Source organism: Gekko japonicus, unplaced genomic scaffold, assembly GCF_001447785.1.
Source record: "Gekko japonicus isolate JY-2015 unplaced genomic scaffold, Gekko_japonicus_V1.1 scaffold257, whole genome shotgun sequence".
NCBI lineage: Eukaryota > Metazoa > Chordata > Lepidosauria > Squamata > Gekkonidae > Gekko > Gekko japonicus.
In genome coordinates, this window is record NW_015171509.1 from 1298153 (window position 1) to 1314427 (window position 16275).

A 16275-nucleotide genomic window follows, 5' to 3' on the forward strand; every position below is an offset into this window, starting at 1 on the left:
ATCCAATCTCCTCCTCCTCCAGTTTGGTGTAGTGGTTAAGTGTGTGGACTCCAATCTGGGAGAACCGGGTTTGATTCCCCACTCCTCCACTTGCACCTGGCTGGATGACCTTGGGCAAGCCGTAGTTCTGATAAGAGCTGTTCTTGAAAAAGAGCAGTTTCTGTCAGAGCTCTCTCAGCCCCACCTACCTCACAGGGTGTCTGTTGTGGGGAGGGGAAGGGGAAGGAGTTTGTAAGCCGCTCTGAGACACCTTTGGGTAATGAAGGGCGGGGTATAAATCCAGTCTCTTCTTCTTCTTCTTCTTGTACGTATGTCTGAGAAATCACGTATCGGATTGCTCTGTTCATGATAGCTGGGTTGTAGCTTATCATCAAAATGTGTTTCAGGTGGCATACACAGAAGATGGCATACCGCACTACTGTTGCAGCCCAGCAGTCATCTGTAACTGGATTTTCCTGTGTTAGGGATAAGCCAATCCAGTTGCAAATGACTGATATAATGCAACACCCAATAATTGTGTGGGTGTACTTCAGTTCCTAAATCAGACACCAGGTTTCGATTCCATTGTGGTCTGTTTCTCTCCCACAACCAGCACACACTGCCTCTCCCCCCCCAGTCTTGCTGAGGTCTTCTTCCCACTGTCTGAGCCTGGCTCCCTCACTGGCTGTGAGCGTCAGCGTCAGTGTTCCCTCTAAGCTGAGTTAGTGTGAGCCAGCTCACAGTTTTTTAGCCTCCGGCTCACACATTTTTGTCTTAGCTCAGGACGGATGGCTAATTTATGCAATAGCCAAATCGCTCGCTCACAACTTTAATGCCAGTAGCTCACAAAGTAGAATTTTTTCTCACAAGACTCCACAGCTTAGAGGGAGCATTGGTCAGCGTGGTGTAGTGGTTAAGAGCAGCAGACTCTAATCTGAAGAACTGGGTTTGATTCTCCACTCCTCCACATGCAGCCAGCTGGGTGACCTTGGGTCAGTCACAGCTCTCTCAGAGCTCCCTCAGACCCCCCAAAAGTCTAGTTCGCCACCTAGTGGTGCATAACAGTAAAAAGAGCTAGTATTTCAGGCAGCCAGACAATCTTAGGAATCATGCCTATACCACACGCAACACCGTACGATAATAATGGTTGTTGTTGTTGTTATTACTGGCTGTTGGAATAATAGTGGCTGATTACCTTAGGGCCACCTTCCAGAAAGGCTTTACTTGGCAAGAGATGGTAGACTGTCCTCTCGTCCAGATATTCTGCTGGAATCACTTCTTTCACAACTCTGTCCATCAGCTCTTTCTGCATTTGCTTCAGCGGCACCCCAGGAGCATGCTGGACCGAAAGGACCAAGGTGTGCACCCGGATCGGCTCTACTGCGCCACCGACTTCTCTGTATTCCATGGTGACCTGAGAAAACAGCAAGAGGAGATCAGCCTAAGCTCTAATGTTTCCTAATAACTGTTTGCATGTATTTATTTATTTACTTCCTTTACAGACTGCCTTTCTCGCTGAAGACAAAATCACACAATTAAAAATGATGCAATCAGAACAATGTCGTGTGCAACAACTGATGCGATAGAACTGGATTATAAATTTAGAGAAAACCCACTAGGACAGTGTCATGCATACCATAAAGCCAGATCACAAGATCGGAGAACAATGCTATTTATAAACTAGGTAAAAATCAAGTGCAGGTTGTTATGACTGTCAATGATCTCACACCCCCAAACCACGCCTTTTAACCTATTGTTTGTTGGCTTGGGAGCTGCGGTGGCTCAAGTGGTTAAGACGCTGAACTGCAGGCTGTGGAAGGTCGGCAGTTCAGCAGTTCGAGACCGAGTGTGCTGCATGATGGAGTGAGCTCCCATTTCTAGTTCCAGCTCCTGTTCAGACATCCAAGTGGACGATACCAATTCAGGCTGCACACGAGCGGCGGGGTTTGCAGGTTCCAGAGGGGGGAAATATTGCATGTAAACAAGGACTGCCAGTGTGGTGTTGCAGCGAGAGTGTCAGGTTGGATCTGGGAGACCCGGTTCGAGTCCTTACTCTGCCATGGAAGCAGCTTGTGGGTTGACCTTGGGCCAGTCACACACTCTCAGGCTAACCTATCTCGCGGGGTTGCCGTGAGGATCAAATGGAGGAGAGGAGAACCAGTTCAGGTCCCCTGCCTTGGGGGAAGTGAATGAAATAAACAAACGACCACCTGATCTAGCCATCTCTCTCAGTTGCTATTTAACAATGCAGAGGAGGTTTTATTTTTATGAGGGAAGATTCCAACAACAGCCAAGCCCCCTCGGCCTGCCCGGTCCTCATTTGCCACTTGAAAGGGTAGCGTTCCAGAAAAATGTAATCAGTTTAATCTGCCACAGAAATTATGGTGCGTTGGTGGTACACTTTGCCTTTACCTTGTTGGCTTGCTTGCCTGCTTGCTTTCTTGGTGTGTCCAGACGTTTTGCTGACAGCACTGACAGCCAATGTGGTGCGCTGGTGTCAGAATAGGATCCGGGAGACCGGAGTACAAATCCCTGCTCAGCCATGAAGTCTGTTGGCTGATCTTAGGACAGTCCAACTCTTTTAGCTGAAACTACCTCACAGGGTTCCTGTTGTGAGGCTAACATGGAGGAGAACTCACTTAGACGCTTTCACACACGCACTAAATAATGCACTTCCAAGCCACTTCCAATGCACTTTGCAACTGGATGTCACAGCGGCCCTTCCTGCACTTAATCCATGTTCACCGCAGTGTCCTCCAAGCAATTCTGCACTAAAATCGAATTCAACCTTCTTTTTAATCCAGGTTTTCTCCCCATTCTGCACTAAAATCGAGATCAACCTTCTTTTTATTCTGGGTTCCTTTCCCATTCCTCATTACATGACCTCCCTTCAGTCCGGTTTCAGCCTGCTGTTCCCCCAGGTTATTTCGATGCTGTTTTGCCATGGACTTAAAATCGCCTCGACTTGAACGCTGAGGAAAAATCCGGAGTGGCAGGCAAATGCGGAAAGGACCAGTGTGAAACGGCAAAATCCACTCGCAAACAGTCGCTGAGGTGGATTGAAACGGCATCCTTAGCACGTGTGAGAGCACCGAGCTCTGTTGCAAGCTGCTTTGGGTCCCCGTGGCGGAGAAAAGTGGGATATAAATACTGAAATGAAATGAAATAAATGGCTGGCAGGGAATTCATTTTATGCATCTGACAGAGCGGACGTTCCATGAGATCTGTCTGCCTTGGAGGGGCCACCAGACCCTCTTGTCTCGCTTGCTAATATACAGTTGTTGTTTCCTCACTGGGAACGAATAGCTAGGAAAGCTCTTCCTGAATGCAGGACCCAACAGCAAGAGTTAGGGATGCCAGCCTCCAGGTGGTGGCTGGAGCTCTCCCGCTATTACAAGTGATCTCCAGGCAACAGAGATCACTGGAGAAAATGGCCGCTTTGGAAGGTGGACTCCGTGGCATTAGAACCCCACGGAGTCCCTGCCTTCCCCCAAACCCCACCCTCCTCAGGCTCCACTCCCAAATCAAATCTCCAGGTATTTCCCCACCCAGGGCTGGCAGGCCTAGCAGGATTGCCTTTCCCACTCCTTTGTGGGAGCAGCCAAAGAAGTTTCACTAGTTCTCCGTTCAGACATCCAAGCGGACGATACCAATTCAAGCTGCACACGAGAGGCGGGGTTTGCAGGTTCCAGATGGGGGAAAATATTGCATGTAAACAAGGACTGCCAGTGTGGTGTTGCAGCGAGAGTGTCAGGTTGGATCTGGGAGACCCGGTTCGAGTCCTTACTCTGCCATGGAAGCAGCTTGTGGGTTGACCTTGGGCCAGTCACACACTCTCAGGCTAACCTACCTCACGGGGTTGCCGTGAGGATTAAATAGAGGAGAGGAAAATGATGTAAACCAGTTCGGGTCCCCTGCCTTGGGGGAAGTGAATGAAATAAACAAACTACCACCTGATCTAGCCATCTCTCTCAGTTGCTATTTATCTATGCAGAGGAGGTTTTATTTTTACGAGGGAAAATCCCAACAGCAGCCAAGCCCCCTCGGCCTACCCGATCCTCATTTGCCACTTGAAAGGGTAGCATTCCAGAAACATGTAATCAGTTTAATCTGCCAAATTGCTTCAGCTGGCCCGTGACCAGCCCCAACCACGTGTGAAGTTGTTGACAGCGTTGCAGCTTAGGCACGGTGTGGAGGCTGCTCACTTGGGAGTTGGGGCATTTCAACCGTCGCCTGGCTCTCGGTTATTCCCCCACGGGATGCGTCTTGTCCTGCGTGCTGCCATGCCGGCTCATTGGATTCTTCACGCCATTTACCAACCTGTGTTTTCCCATCTGGTCTGAGCCAGGGCAGGCTGCCATCCCTCTCCAGAGACTTCAGCTTGGCGTTCAGCTTGTGGGCAAACAGGATAGTTAAGGGCATGCACTCCTCGCTTTCGTCTGTGGCGTACCCAAACATCAAGCCCTGCAGGGGAACGCGAGCAGATATGACAATGTTTAGCAGTCCTTTAGACAGGTTTGAATTTCTACTGCAGTCAAATTCTTTTACTGCATCGTTGCCTTCAAACCCCAATACCCTGTGGCTCATGTGACCCAGAGCCCGGCATGACCACTTAGAGCAGGGGTGTCAAACACAAGGCCCGGGGGCCGGAGCCGGCCTGTCCAGGGCTCTCACCCAGCCCGCAAGCAACCGGTATGTGTAGAAATATAAAGTACTTCTCTTTTGATGGTATCCTTTGGGGGGGGAAACTAGTCTTGCATCCAATTAAATACATTTATTGGGGCTTTTGTGGGCTCCCCAGTCAATCAATTGCTTTCACTGCTAGGAATCAATTGCTTTTGTTTGTATTTTGACTAAAAAACCAATATCGTTAATTGGGTTTGTCTATAAAGTTTATATCTCCTGTACCTGGCATTACATTTTATGGCACACGTGGCCTGGCCCGATAAAGTGACATTTATTTGAGATCTGGCCCTCATAACAAATGAATTTGACACCTCTGACTTAGAGGGCCAAACTAGACTTCACAGCCTGCCAGTGGTTGCCATGAGGACACCACCACCATTTTAGAAACCAGTGAGGGCCCAGTCCTGATCAAGCCTGCAGAGCGGTGGGCTGAGGTGCTCAGATGCCTCCCCTTTAACAAGTGCCAAAATGGCAGCATCCCCCCCCCCAAGTTGTTTCAGTGCCTGAAAAGGGGACAATGGGGGGGGAGGACAAACGTGATGAGCTGCGGGCCAATTCAGGAGTTGGGTCCTCACAGCATTCTAAAATGACTTTAAAATAGTCCAGGGGCATCTTTGTGGTGGCCATGAGTAGGCCATCACATCGAATTTGGCCCTAACATTTCTTCCTCCACTGGAAGTGGATCCCAGGAGAATGGAAGCGATATAGGATCATATGAAAAGGGACTGTATGCTGAGGTCATAATGCTGGTCTGCCTGGAGCATACAGACCCTGCCTGTGGTTTCAAGGGGCAGACGACTGAGTGGGTTCTCTGCAACAAAGAAGGCCCTGAGTAGAGAGCCCCAAACCTAATTGGACTCCCAGGTTTGGGGGGGTCAAACGACTGAACAGATCCTGTGTTGCCAGGCTACGCTGACTGAGTACACTTGCGTGGAGGGGGACGCACCAATCAGACTGACTCATCTTCGGAGGGGGAACAGGGAAACCATGGCATACGTCAGCAGTGATGATGTAAGCCTTCCAACCCTTGTGGGTGAAGGTTGCCAATCTCCAGGTGGCGGCTGGAGATCTCCGGGGATTACAGTTGATTCCCAGGCAACAGAGATCAGTTCCCCTGGAGAAAATGGCCACTGTGGAAGGTGGACTCTATGGCACTGTACCCCATTGAAGTCCCCAAACCCCACCCTCCTCAGGCTCCACCCTCAAAATCTCCAGGTATTTCCCAAGCCAGAGCTGGCAACCCTCCTTCTGGGTAGGAGTTTGTGAATTCAGCCAGCTAGTTGCCAGAGGCTGGGGCCATGTCTTCTGAAGGCCAGCAAGGGGACCGGAGGTCACAGCTCAGGGACCCTCCCCAAATTACCTCTCACTTCGCTTTGGGGGAGAACGTGAAGGAGATTTAACGGGGCCTCAAATGCTTTAGGGGCAAACAAGACATGTCTTACTTGATCTCCAGCTCCAATGTCATCATCAGTCTTCCCACAGGAGATGGCCTCTTTGATTTCACGGCACTGCTGCTCCAGGGCTATCAGTACGGTACAAGTCTTGTAATCCAGTCCTGAGAAGTTAAGAATAAACCATCCTAATCAGCCTTTTGCTTGTATGACCTGTTTGGATACAAGATCCACCTAAACCCCACTGAAATGTATGGAATGAAAAGATTTAAACGTGACCTATGTGGCGTTGGCTATTGCACAACCATGGCATCCTAGCAGTCATTGGCACCTGGGTTGTCCCATGTGGACAAGCTAACATGAATTACTCCAACAGCACTAGAGCGCACTATCGAGTGGTATGTGGAGACAGCCTTCATCTACACTCACAGAAGATCATGCATCGGAATTGGATTGTACCATTTCAGACTGCAGGTGGGAGAATTCCAAGGCTGAATATTCTCCCAAACAAGACATTCCCTAGACAGAAAACTAGGAGCTGCGGTGGCTCAAGTGGTTAAGACGCTGAACTGCAGGCTGTGTAAGGTCGGTAGTTCAGCAGTTCGAGACCCGAGTGTGCCGCATGACGGAGTGAGCTCCCGTCTCTAGTTCCAGCTCCTGCCAACCTAGCAGTTCGAAAGCAAGAAATTGCAAGTAGATAAATAGGTACCACTTCGGTGGGAAGGTAACAGCGTTCCGTGCGCCTTGGTGTTTAGTCATGCTGGCCACATGACCACAGAAATGTCTTCGGACAGCGCTGGCTCTTCAGCTTGGAAACGGAGAACCCTAGAGTCGGACTCGACTGGCTTTCGAGCAAGGGAACCTTTACCTTTACCTTTAGACAGAAAACTAGAGGTCATAGATAAGAGATCTAGCCTCCTCCCTGAACTGCTAATTTTCTACATGCAGAGAGGTTTGTGTGTTGAGGGGGGACACTGAAGCAAGCTGTATGAAGTGGCTGGTCAAGATCTGCCTTGTCTTTGCATTTAAGCCACTTCAAGAGCACATTTATAACATTCAGACATCCTGCTTCTGAGCCCAAAAATAAGACTCCCAAGGCAGCTAACAAATGCAATGATTACCGGCCGCCTTGATACAATCTCAGCTTTACTTGTGCATCTTGGCTCTGACTGGCCTTTCCTGACAGCTGTCCCCCCCTCCCATCTTCCTGTATGTAGGGCTTGAGGAAGTGTGCTTACACATAAAAGGTAAAGGTTCCCTTGCTCGAAAGCCAGTCGAATCCGACTCTAGGGTTGCGGTGTTCATCTCCGTTTCAAAGCCGAAGAGCCAGCGCTGTCCGAAGACGTTTCCGTGGTCATGTGGCCGGCATGTCTAAACACCAAGGCGCACGGAACGCTGTTACCTTCCCACTGAAGTGGAACCTATTTATCTACTTGCAATTTCTTGCTTTCGAACTGTTAGGTTGGCAGGAGCTGGAGCTAGAGACGGGAGCTCACTCCATCATGCGGCACACTCGGGTCTCGAACTGCTGAACTGCCGACCTTCCATGGCCTGCAGTTCAGTGTCTTAACCACTTGAGCCACCGCAGCTCCAATGTGCTTACACATCCCTTGAATAAAACTTTGTTGGTCTTAAAGGTGCCGCTGGACTCAAACTCCGCTCTGCTGCTTCAGAACCAACATGGCTACCCACCTGAAACAACCTACCTTTGGAAGAGTCATCGTACCCAATCTTCTTTACGGTCTCCCTCACAACCTGCTGGTAGTCTACAACAGCTTTGGAAGTAATTTCTCCGCACAGCAAGATCATCCCTGTTTTGGCCACACATTCTGCAGAGAAAACAGATGGAGGGATTAGGGCAATTCTAAGGTGCTGCATGTCAAAGACCGCTCCTTTCCTGGATGTAAGGAGGCTCAAGCCCTTTCCAGGATACCCCGGCTGTCGGAAGTTAGGCTGGCAGCCATTCAGACTGACATTTGTTTAAACTGTGGCATCTAGGGCTGCCAAGTACGACTCAGGAAATATCTGGGGACTTTGGGGGTGGAGCCAGGAGCAAGCAGGGTTGACAAGTGAGGCAGACAAGCCAGAAGGGAGTTCTGGCTGTCACATTTAAGCATTCCTTTTAAAAGCATTCATTTTAAATGCTTTCCCTCCACTGGAAATAATGGAGGAAGGGGAACCTTCTTTTGAGGCTCATAGAATTAGATCCCCTGGTCCAATCTTTTTGAAGCTTGGGGGGTTTGTTTCAGGAGAGACACCACCAGCTATGCTGAAAATTTGATGCCTCTACCTCAAAAAACAGCCCCCCAGAGACCCCAGATCGATTCTCCATTATATCCTATGGGGACCAGTCTCCATATAATATAATGGAGCCCCCAAAAGCCATCCCCCCGCTTTCTGACAGTTCTGAAGCAGGGGAGGGGCTCCAAACCAGGGGATCCCCTGCCCCCAGCTGGGGATTGGCAACCCTAGTGGCATCTTCTATACGGCACATTTGCTAAGACCTTAGAACACACATGAAATCCGAGGGACGGCGTTCTATTAATAATGCTGCAATATTTAATTTGTTTAATTGTTAATCAATTACAATACTCGCTGATTAACTCGTACGGTGGTTCTGCTTTTCATCTCTGATACTGGCAAAAGTTCACACTCGATAACAAACCAGAGTTTGGAATCCTGGTTTGGAGGGCAAGCTGTAGTTTGTGATTGGGACATGAATAACCAAATACGGTTCTCTGCGAAATCAGAAAGCATTAATTTCCGAGATGTGCATCAGGGGTGGAAGGAAGGGGAAAGGAGCGCACGGGCCCAAGGATCACTTTCATTCCCATAACTACAATCCATGGGGTTTGTGGGCTATTGCCACTATCGCAACGCTTATTCACTAGCCGCATTGAGGCCCTAACTTCAAAGCTGCTGGATGCACGGTGAGACCTTTTACCAGCATTTAGGGATCAAAGGCTTTAAATATCACCCTCCCTGCAGAAGTTATGCTCCAGGGGGACAACCCACATGGAGGCCCTTTAAAAAAAAATGATTGAACTAAACGGATGTGTGCTTCAGTGCAGGAAAAAAGGACAGCATAGAATTAAAGAGGAAAAAAGGAAGAGGGGGAAAATAGCTGCATATGATCAGTTGAAGGTCCCCCCACCCCCCCAGCTTATTCAGACGCGCTCTGATCACTCTTGGTATGCAGCTTCTAAAGCAGTCCAGAAAATACATCTAGGGCTTTTAAAAAGTTCTTCAAAGTGGTGCAGTAATGGGGTTGGGGAAGGAAGAGATGAATCAAGTAACCAATTTCAACACAGACACCGGCCAATTTATGGCAGTAATATTTGCAGAACTCCTGTAACTTATCTTGAAATGCATTTATTTCAACTATTTATAAACCTGCCTTTCTTCCAGAGTGCTGGGACTTAATTAAATATTTTTTTCCCTGTAATTAAATACTGCTGCTTATTTTTTAGGGGGTGGGGGGGAAGTGCAGTCTCTCCCACAATAATTCTGCTCTTGTTACATCCTAACACAGAGAGCAGCAAATCCTCAGCAGCTAGGAATTATATGCAAAGGGACTGGTTTGCCACTGCCTTCCTCTACAGAGCCCTCCTTGGCGGTCTCCCATCCAAGGACAAACTTCTGAGATCCGACGAGATCAGTCCATACCATGCTGCCTTTCCCCCACCATTCTGCTTACCGCAATTCTGGCTAAGACTTACCACAAGCCACCTTGGCATCTGGATCAACCTTCAAATGAGCATCAAGCACAGCATCACTGATCTGGTCACACATTTTATCTGCGGGGGGAGAGAGCATCAAACAATGAGGCTTTTCATAGATCAGTATATTCAAGAACAACCCCACTAGACTGAGCAAAACTAAAACACGGGTCGCACACGATGATGAAACGTTACCGGGAGGGAACTGAAGGATCCCTGCACACTCTCTCCTCACCTCCTCTGAGCATGGCTTGATAATTATAGTTTACCTTTACAACTAAACCAGAAGTTAGGATTTGTTCCAAACCACAGTTCAGAAGGGCAGAGAACAACAACAACAAAAACAAACGTGATGTAAGGACAAACAATGGCACCCTGACCTGGAGAGCCCAGGCAAGCCCGATCTCATCAGATCTTGGGAGCTAAGCAGGGCCGACCCTGGCAAGTTCCTGGAAGGGAGACCTCCAAGGAATACCAGGGCCAGGAGGCAGAGGCAGGCAATATCAAGCCACCCCCTCTGAAATGTCCTAGCCCCACTAGGGTTTACCAGAAGAGACAGCCTCCAGAGTGGAATGACAATCTCAATAGGATCTGCGCTCTGGGGCTGGAATGACAGGTCACAGAGTGGAATGACAGCCCCTGGGAATAGGCTCAGTGCTCTGGGACTGGAATGACAACCCCTAGAGTGGAATGACGGCCCCTGGGAGTAGCAAAGCTGTTCTGGGACTGGAATGACAGCCCTTACAGTAGAAGGAGGAAGTTGGTAGAAAACAGTGATATGACGCCATCTACTGTAGTAGTATAGCAATACAGTAATGCCAGATTAAAGAAGTGAAAAGTGTTTCCAGCACGGAAATATGGAAACTGTAGTCCAGATTCAGTGCAGTTATGCAGAAATGGAGAAAAAAGGTGGAGCAAAGGTTCGAGTGCTGGGAAAAGATGGAGCAAAGACTGAATGCAGAAAGGGCCCATGACTTCCAGGCATGCAAGCACGCACACACACACACAATACACACACACACACAAAAGACAGACAATGGCTTGCCATGCAACAGGAATTTTAAAATTTATTACTGAGTTATGAAGGGTGAAAAAGCATGCAAACGCCAGGCATATAAAGGCAAATGATGGTTGTCACTACATCTAAACTCTATGAGTGCCTGTCATGCTAAGCTCTATTATATATGAGGGTCAAGGAAGGCCCTAAGGGGTCGAAATACATATGGTCTACTGGTCATAAGATATACCCATCAATTGTATATGTATAACTTTCAGTTCTGTGTGTAAAAAGTTTTTAAGAGTCTGATATTTGGATCATTTCTTTTAACCTATTTTATCTTTTACTAATGTGTACACCATAAAAAATATTTGTATTTTTATAATAACTTATTTTGTTAGCTTGACCCTCATATATGTAGGACAAGGCAAAAATGAAGGTGCTTCTGAATGTGGGGTCTGACATTTCCTCTTACATGTTTATATAGTGACAGCTGTCACTGTGCCTTCAGAAGTTTAATTATAATAGATCCAGATCTTGGTATGTAACCTAGAATCCTTTGATTAGAGAAGCTTATAGAATATATTTTAAAACTGTACCTTTTGTATACAAAGTTTTATATGTGTTAAGGAAAAGCATTATTAAATTTAGAGCCAAACCAATCAGGCTTACTCTCCAAAATATATAAACTCTTAAATTCGCTGGATGAAGACAAACCGCTCAAGTATCAGAAACTATGGAATCCAGACTGTGAAAACAAAATAAAGGAAGAAGACTGGGAACGCATATGAGCCTCACCAAATCTTTCCTCGGCAATTTTTAATATCCATTTTCAGACTATCAAGACCCTTTTGAAATGGTATATACCTCCAGCCACCTTGTACTATGTGAAAAATGACATAGATCCACTTTGCAATTAAAAATGTGGTCAAAAAGCAGATTACATCCACTGCTGGTGGACATGTCCTTATATACAATCCTTCTGGGCACAAATCAGACACCACATACAATTAATAATGCAGATAAACTTACCTCATTCACCAGAGATACTACTCTTGAACAACTGGTCAAATCCATATGGAAACAAAAGTCAAACTAGCCTAATTCACACTCTATTAGCCATAGCACAAACGACAATAGCAGCAAGATGGATTGACAAATCCCCACCCACGATAGAAGCCTGGCAAGACCGTATATGGGATCATTTTATCATGGGGAAAATTTCACTCCACACATCAAACACACTCTCACACAAGTCAGAAGACAAGTTCATTAAGACCTGGTACCTTCTCACTGCTTATATGGCAGAAGCTGAAGTGATACCAAAAATCCTCTGTATGGACCACTGATTTATTTTTGTTCCTAATCTAAACAACAGTACATTTTGTGACTTTGACTTGGGTATTATATTCATTAAAACAATGTTTAGGAGTGGCAATTTAACAAAACTAACAAAAAATAGAAAATAAAGAACTAGACCTAACTTTAGACAAATTTGGTATTGTGATATGATTTAAGACTCATTTTCAGAGGTCATTTCGGGGGGGAACGCGGGGGAACGCAGTTCCCCTGGGTGAGGTGCAGGGGGGCAGGGCACATGATGAAGCCCCGCCCCCTGCTTCCGGCCGCCCCGCTTCCAACCCTCATTCAGCCAGGAGGAGGCAGGAGAAGAGGGAGGGTAAGTTGCTTCCTCCCCGCCTCTCCCCACCCCTGCCTGCCTGGGGCCAGGGAGGGCCTTGGCGGGGCTTCCTCGCACTCCCGCCAGCCTTGCAGGTCCACCGCCGGGCCCCTGATGTCAGGGGGTGTGGCATATGCTAATGAGTTATGCTAATGAGTTCCCCTAGCTCTTTTTCTATGAAATGACCCCTGCTCATTTTTATCTGTACAATATAAACTACTTTATATTATAAGCCCAAAAATGTTACCTCTAGAATTGTGAACTAAACTGCTGTTATAATATATATATTAACAAAAATGTTATATGTATGCGATATGAATGTAAAAGTTTTGATTGCTATGTAACTGTTCACTCTGACAATAAAAATATAAATATAAAAAAAGAAAGAAAAGCATTATTAGAGACCTCTGGGAATAGAATTAGGATGCAATAAGAATGGAATGTGTATTCAAGAAACTGCAAGGACGTCAAGAGCGCAGCTGAATGTGAATCACAACCCTTATCACCTAGCTCCCCAGAAACAAGGGAATGAGGGACTAGCTTCACTAAGGTCAGAAAGGTTCTCAGTGTTCCCTAATGTTCCCACGGAAGAGCAGATAAGCAAATGTAATCACAGCAATACATGAGAGACCAATAGTAAGGTTTAAAGTCAAATGATGCTTGTATGATGTTAACTGCTTGGTACCAATTAGAGATTCTTTAATATATAAACTATATGTGATGTCATTTGGGGTATAAGACCTTCTGCCCTTCCTGGTTATGGCAGAATACAGCTTTGGAACGGCTGAGGTGCCAAGGCATTCAGCCCTGTATTCCCTGTTTTCAATGCATTAAACAGATATTCATCTAACTCGTTGGACTCTGACTGTGTGTTTCCAATTCAGCACAGGAGCATGCAGGCACAGGTTTGTGTATCATAGATCATAGCCATATCTTGGGTTGAGTCCCCCCCCCTTTTTTCTCTCTCGGTTTTTGTAAGCTCTATTATATCCAGCTGTGCTAAGCAGGTCTACTCAGAAGCAAGTCCCACTCTAAATAATGGGGCTTACTCTCAGGAAGATGTTTCTGCAGATTGTAGACAGTGGCTTTTGGCTGGAAGTCAACCCCAAACGTCATTTTTATTCATGTGTTTACAGCGGTTTTCAAAGGAGACTGATTGTTTTAATAGTCTTTTTCTATACAGAAAGAAAATAAAAGAGATACAGAGAGAAAGGAGACAAAGAAAGAAAATTGTTCAGACTTTCACAATTAAAACATAACCTTGGGTATTTAGGTCTCAGGTATTCCAAAAAGTGTTTGGCTCCCAAATACCACAGAACAGATGCCACATATGACTCATTATTTAATACATATTAATGAATTACATATGACAGCATATGAAAAACTAAGTTACAATGTCACCTTACTTATGGACATAACACCCTTGGTGATAGCAAATGACTCTATTTGGCCTTACAGTATACTATAATATGCTGAACTGTGTTCACTTGACCTTCTAACAAACCTTTAGATAGAGAAGGGATTCAGGACTCAATAATCAAGTTAATATTGTCTATTACTTTTTTTTACTTACAAGACTGAATTTTAGTACAGAGTCGCCAGATGTGGAGAGAATTGGCACTTTCCCCCAGGAGCAGGATTTCAAGAAGCAAAGTCTCTGTACCCATGGAAACGAAGGTTGCCATTACAACTGATCTCCAGGCGGCAGAGATCAGTTCACCTGGAGAAAATGGCCGCTTTGGAAGGTGGACTCTATGGTGTTGTACCCCACTGAAGCCCCTCCCCTTCCCAAGCCCCGCCCTCCTCGGGCTCCACCACCTCCAAATCTCCAGGTATTTCCAAACCCAGAGCTGGCAGCCCTAAAAACACTGCACTGGATTCAACTCACCAGCATTACACAAAAACATCTCTATTGAACTTAATAAAAGTGCCCCAAATCAGGCACCATTTAAAGGCAAGGGAAAGGACAGCCCAAGAAAAAACCAGAGTTGTCTTGTCATATTTAAATACAGACAATATTTGCACTGTATCCCCTCAAATGTTACGGAAACGATAGATTTTATTTACTTATGTTTATATACAGTATTATTGATACAAAAAGTTAACTTCCTTCAGATTAGAAATTACTTTTTAAAAATCTTCTTCCAAATATCCATTAATCTTCTGTATTTAGACGAGGCTTTGTTCTTGAAATTGGCCCTCTTAGAATCCGTTCTGAAGTAGACAGCTCTGGATTTCGCTCTATTATGCACGAATTTTTCCTTTACAAAGGGCTTTAATTCTACTCATTGTCCATCTAATACCATCTTGAAAGGGAATTGGCTGTGTTCACAGTTATACAGCCTATTCCCTACTAAAAGGAAGATTCAGCACCATGGAAGTGGCATTTTTTAAAAAAATCACATCTGCAAATACTTGTACAATTTTACTTTCTTGCCCTGGTTTCAGAAGCAACCTGAAAGCATTATCCGTGTTATCAACTGTCCACAGAACAATGGCCACAGAAAGCATCATAAAGCACCAGATGGCATATAGTTAACGCTGACATAATTCCAAAAGGGTAGCCATGTTAGCCTGCTGTTGCACAGGAAAACAGAAATGAAGTGGCAAGATTTGAAGATTTTAACCAACTGCATTCCAGCATGAGTCAGACGTCACTTCTTCGGATGTGTAGACGTGTTTCAACTTGCCCATTTGAAATCGACACCAAGAGGACCCCTACAGATTGTTTGATTTACTGGGTTGGTGGGAACAAGGAGTGGGAAATCTGCCTCTGTGCTAGGGTTGCAAGGTCCCCCCTGGGTCCCCCTGGCAGGGGCTGAGGGGGTAGGGTTGCCAGCTCCAGGGTGGGAAACTCCTGGAGATTTGGGGATGGAGCCTGGGGAGGACAGGGACCTCTGTGGGGTACAATGTCACAGAGTCCACCCTCCAAAGCATCCATCTCTTCCAGGGGAGCTGATCTCTGTAGTCTGGAGATGAGCCTTATCTCACACACACACCCCAATTGCAACACTGATGTTAAGAATAACCGAAGCTGCCTGAATTATTAAGGAGGAAGGGAGCAAAAAAATAATAAATCGTCATCGTCGGGACCCTTTTCAGTCTCTTCTTTTAGAACCTGAAACTTGTGAAAGGCTATGAAAGTTACATTTGTGCATCAGAGAGGAAATGTGACACCAAGGCCTACTCACCAGAATGTCCTTCTGCAACAGATTCAGATGTGAACAGAAATCTCTTCTCTTTCTTTGTTGCGTTGCACGACATGTTCCTCGATAACAAGAGCCACAGCAAGATGAAAATCTCCCTGGAAAGAGAGTCTGATTCGGGAGAGATCTACAGGAAGTAGATTCGATTGGCAGTCAGGGAAGGGAAATGAAATGTAGCAGAGGATACATGTTTGGCTAAGCTACATAAACTGCTGACTTAACTCCTTCAGGCTCAAAGTCCGTAGGATTTAAAACAGCTCTAAACATTGCTTCTGCATTATCATATTCTCGGTGTTCAGTGCCCCTCTGGCTCCCGTCCAAGGCATGCTTTGTTGTCAGCATCTCCTGCCATACATAACTAAAATAACTTCTTCTACACACTTGTGAAAAGGAGGGTTAAATTACTATGCCTCCCTTCAACGCCAGGCATACCCTGTTCCTATCTGCATACTCCCTTCATGTTATTTTATGGACACCTTCTAGGACATGCTAGAGTGGCAGAATCTTGCAAATGTACTTTTATATAAAGAAGATATGGTTACCGTTATTTTACTGTGTGAGGCACAAAGTAAAACAAAACAGAAGTCCAGTGGCACCTCAAAATCTAACAACGTTTATT

The 16275-nt window shown here is 46.1% G+C and overlaps 1 protein-coding gene across 1 annotated transcript in view; it reads right to left on the reverse strand.

Annotated features, from left to right (window-relative positions):
- The window catches only part of LOC107117243, a 22869-nt gene extending 7105 nt beyond the window's left edge, over window positions 1-15764 (reverse strand). Inside the window, exons 1-6 of the mRNA XM_015419330.1 lie at window positions 15642-15764; window positions 9776-9853; window positions 7763-7885; window positions 6108-6220; window positions 4300-4443; window positions 1175-1393 (exon numbers count right to left, since the gene is read on the reverse strand). Coding sequence (XP_015274816.1) covers window positions 1175-1393; window positions 4300-4443; window positions 6108-6220; window positions 7763-7885; window positions 9776-9853; window positions 15642-15714 — 750 coding nt within the window. The 5' untranslated portion in view covers window positions 15715-15764. The remainder of the gene's footprint in view (window positions 1-1174; window positions 1394-4299; window positions 4444-6107; window positions 6221-7762; window positions 7886-9775; window positions 9854-15641) is intronic.
- Window positions 15765-16275: the final 511 nt, after the last annotated feature.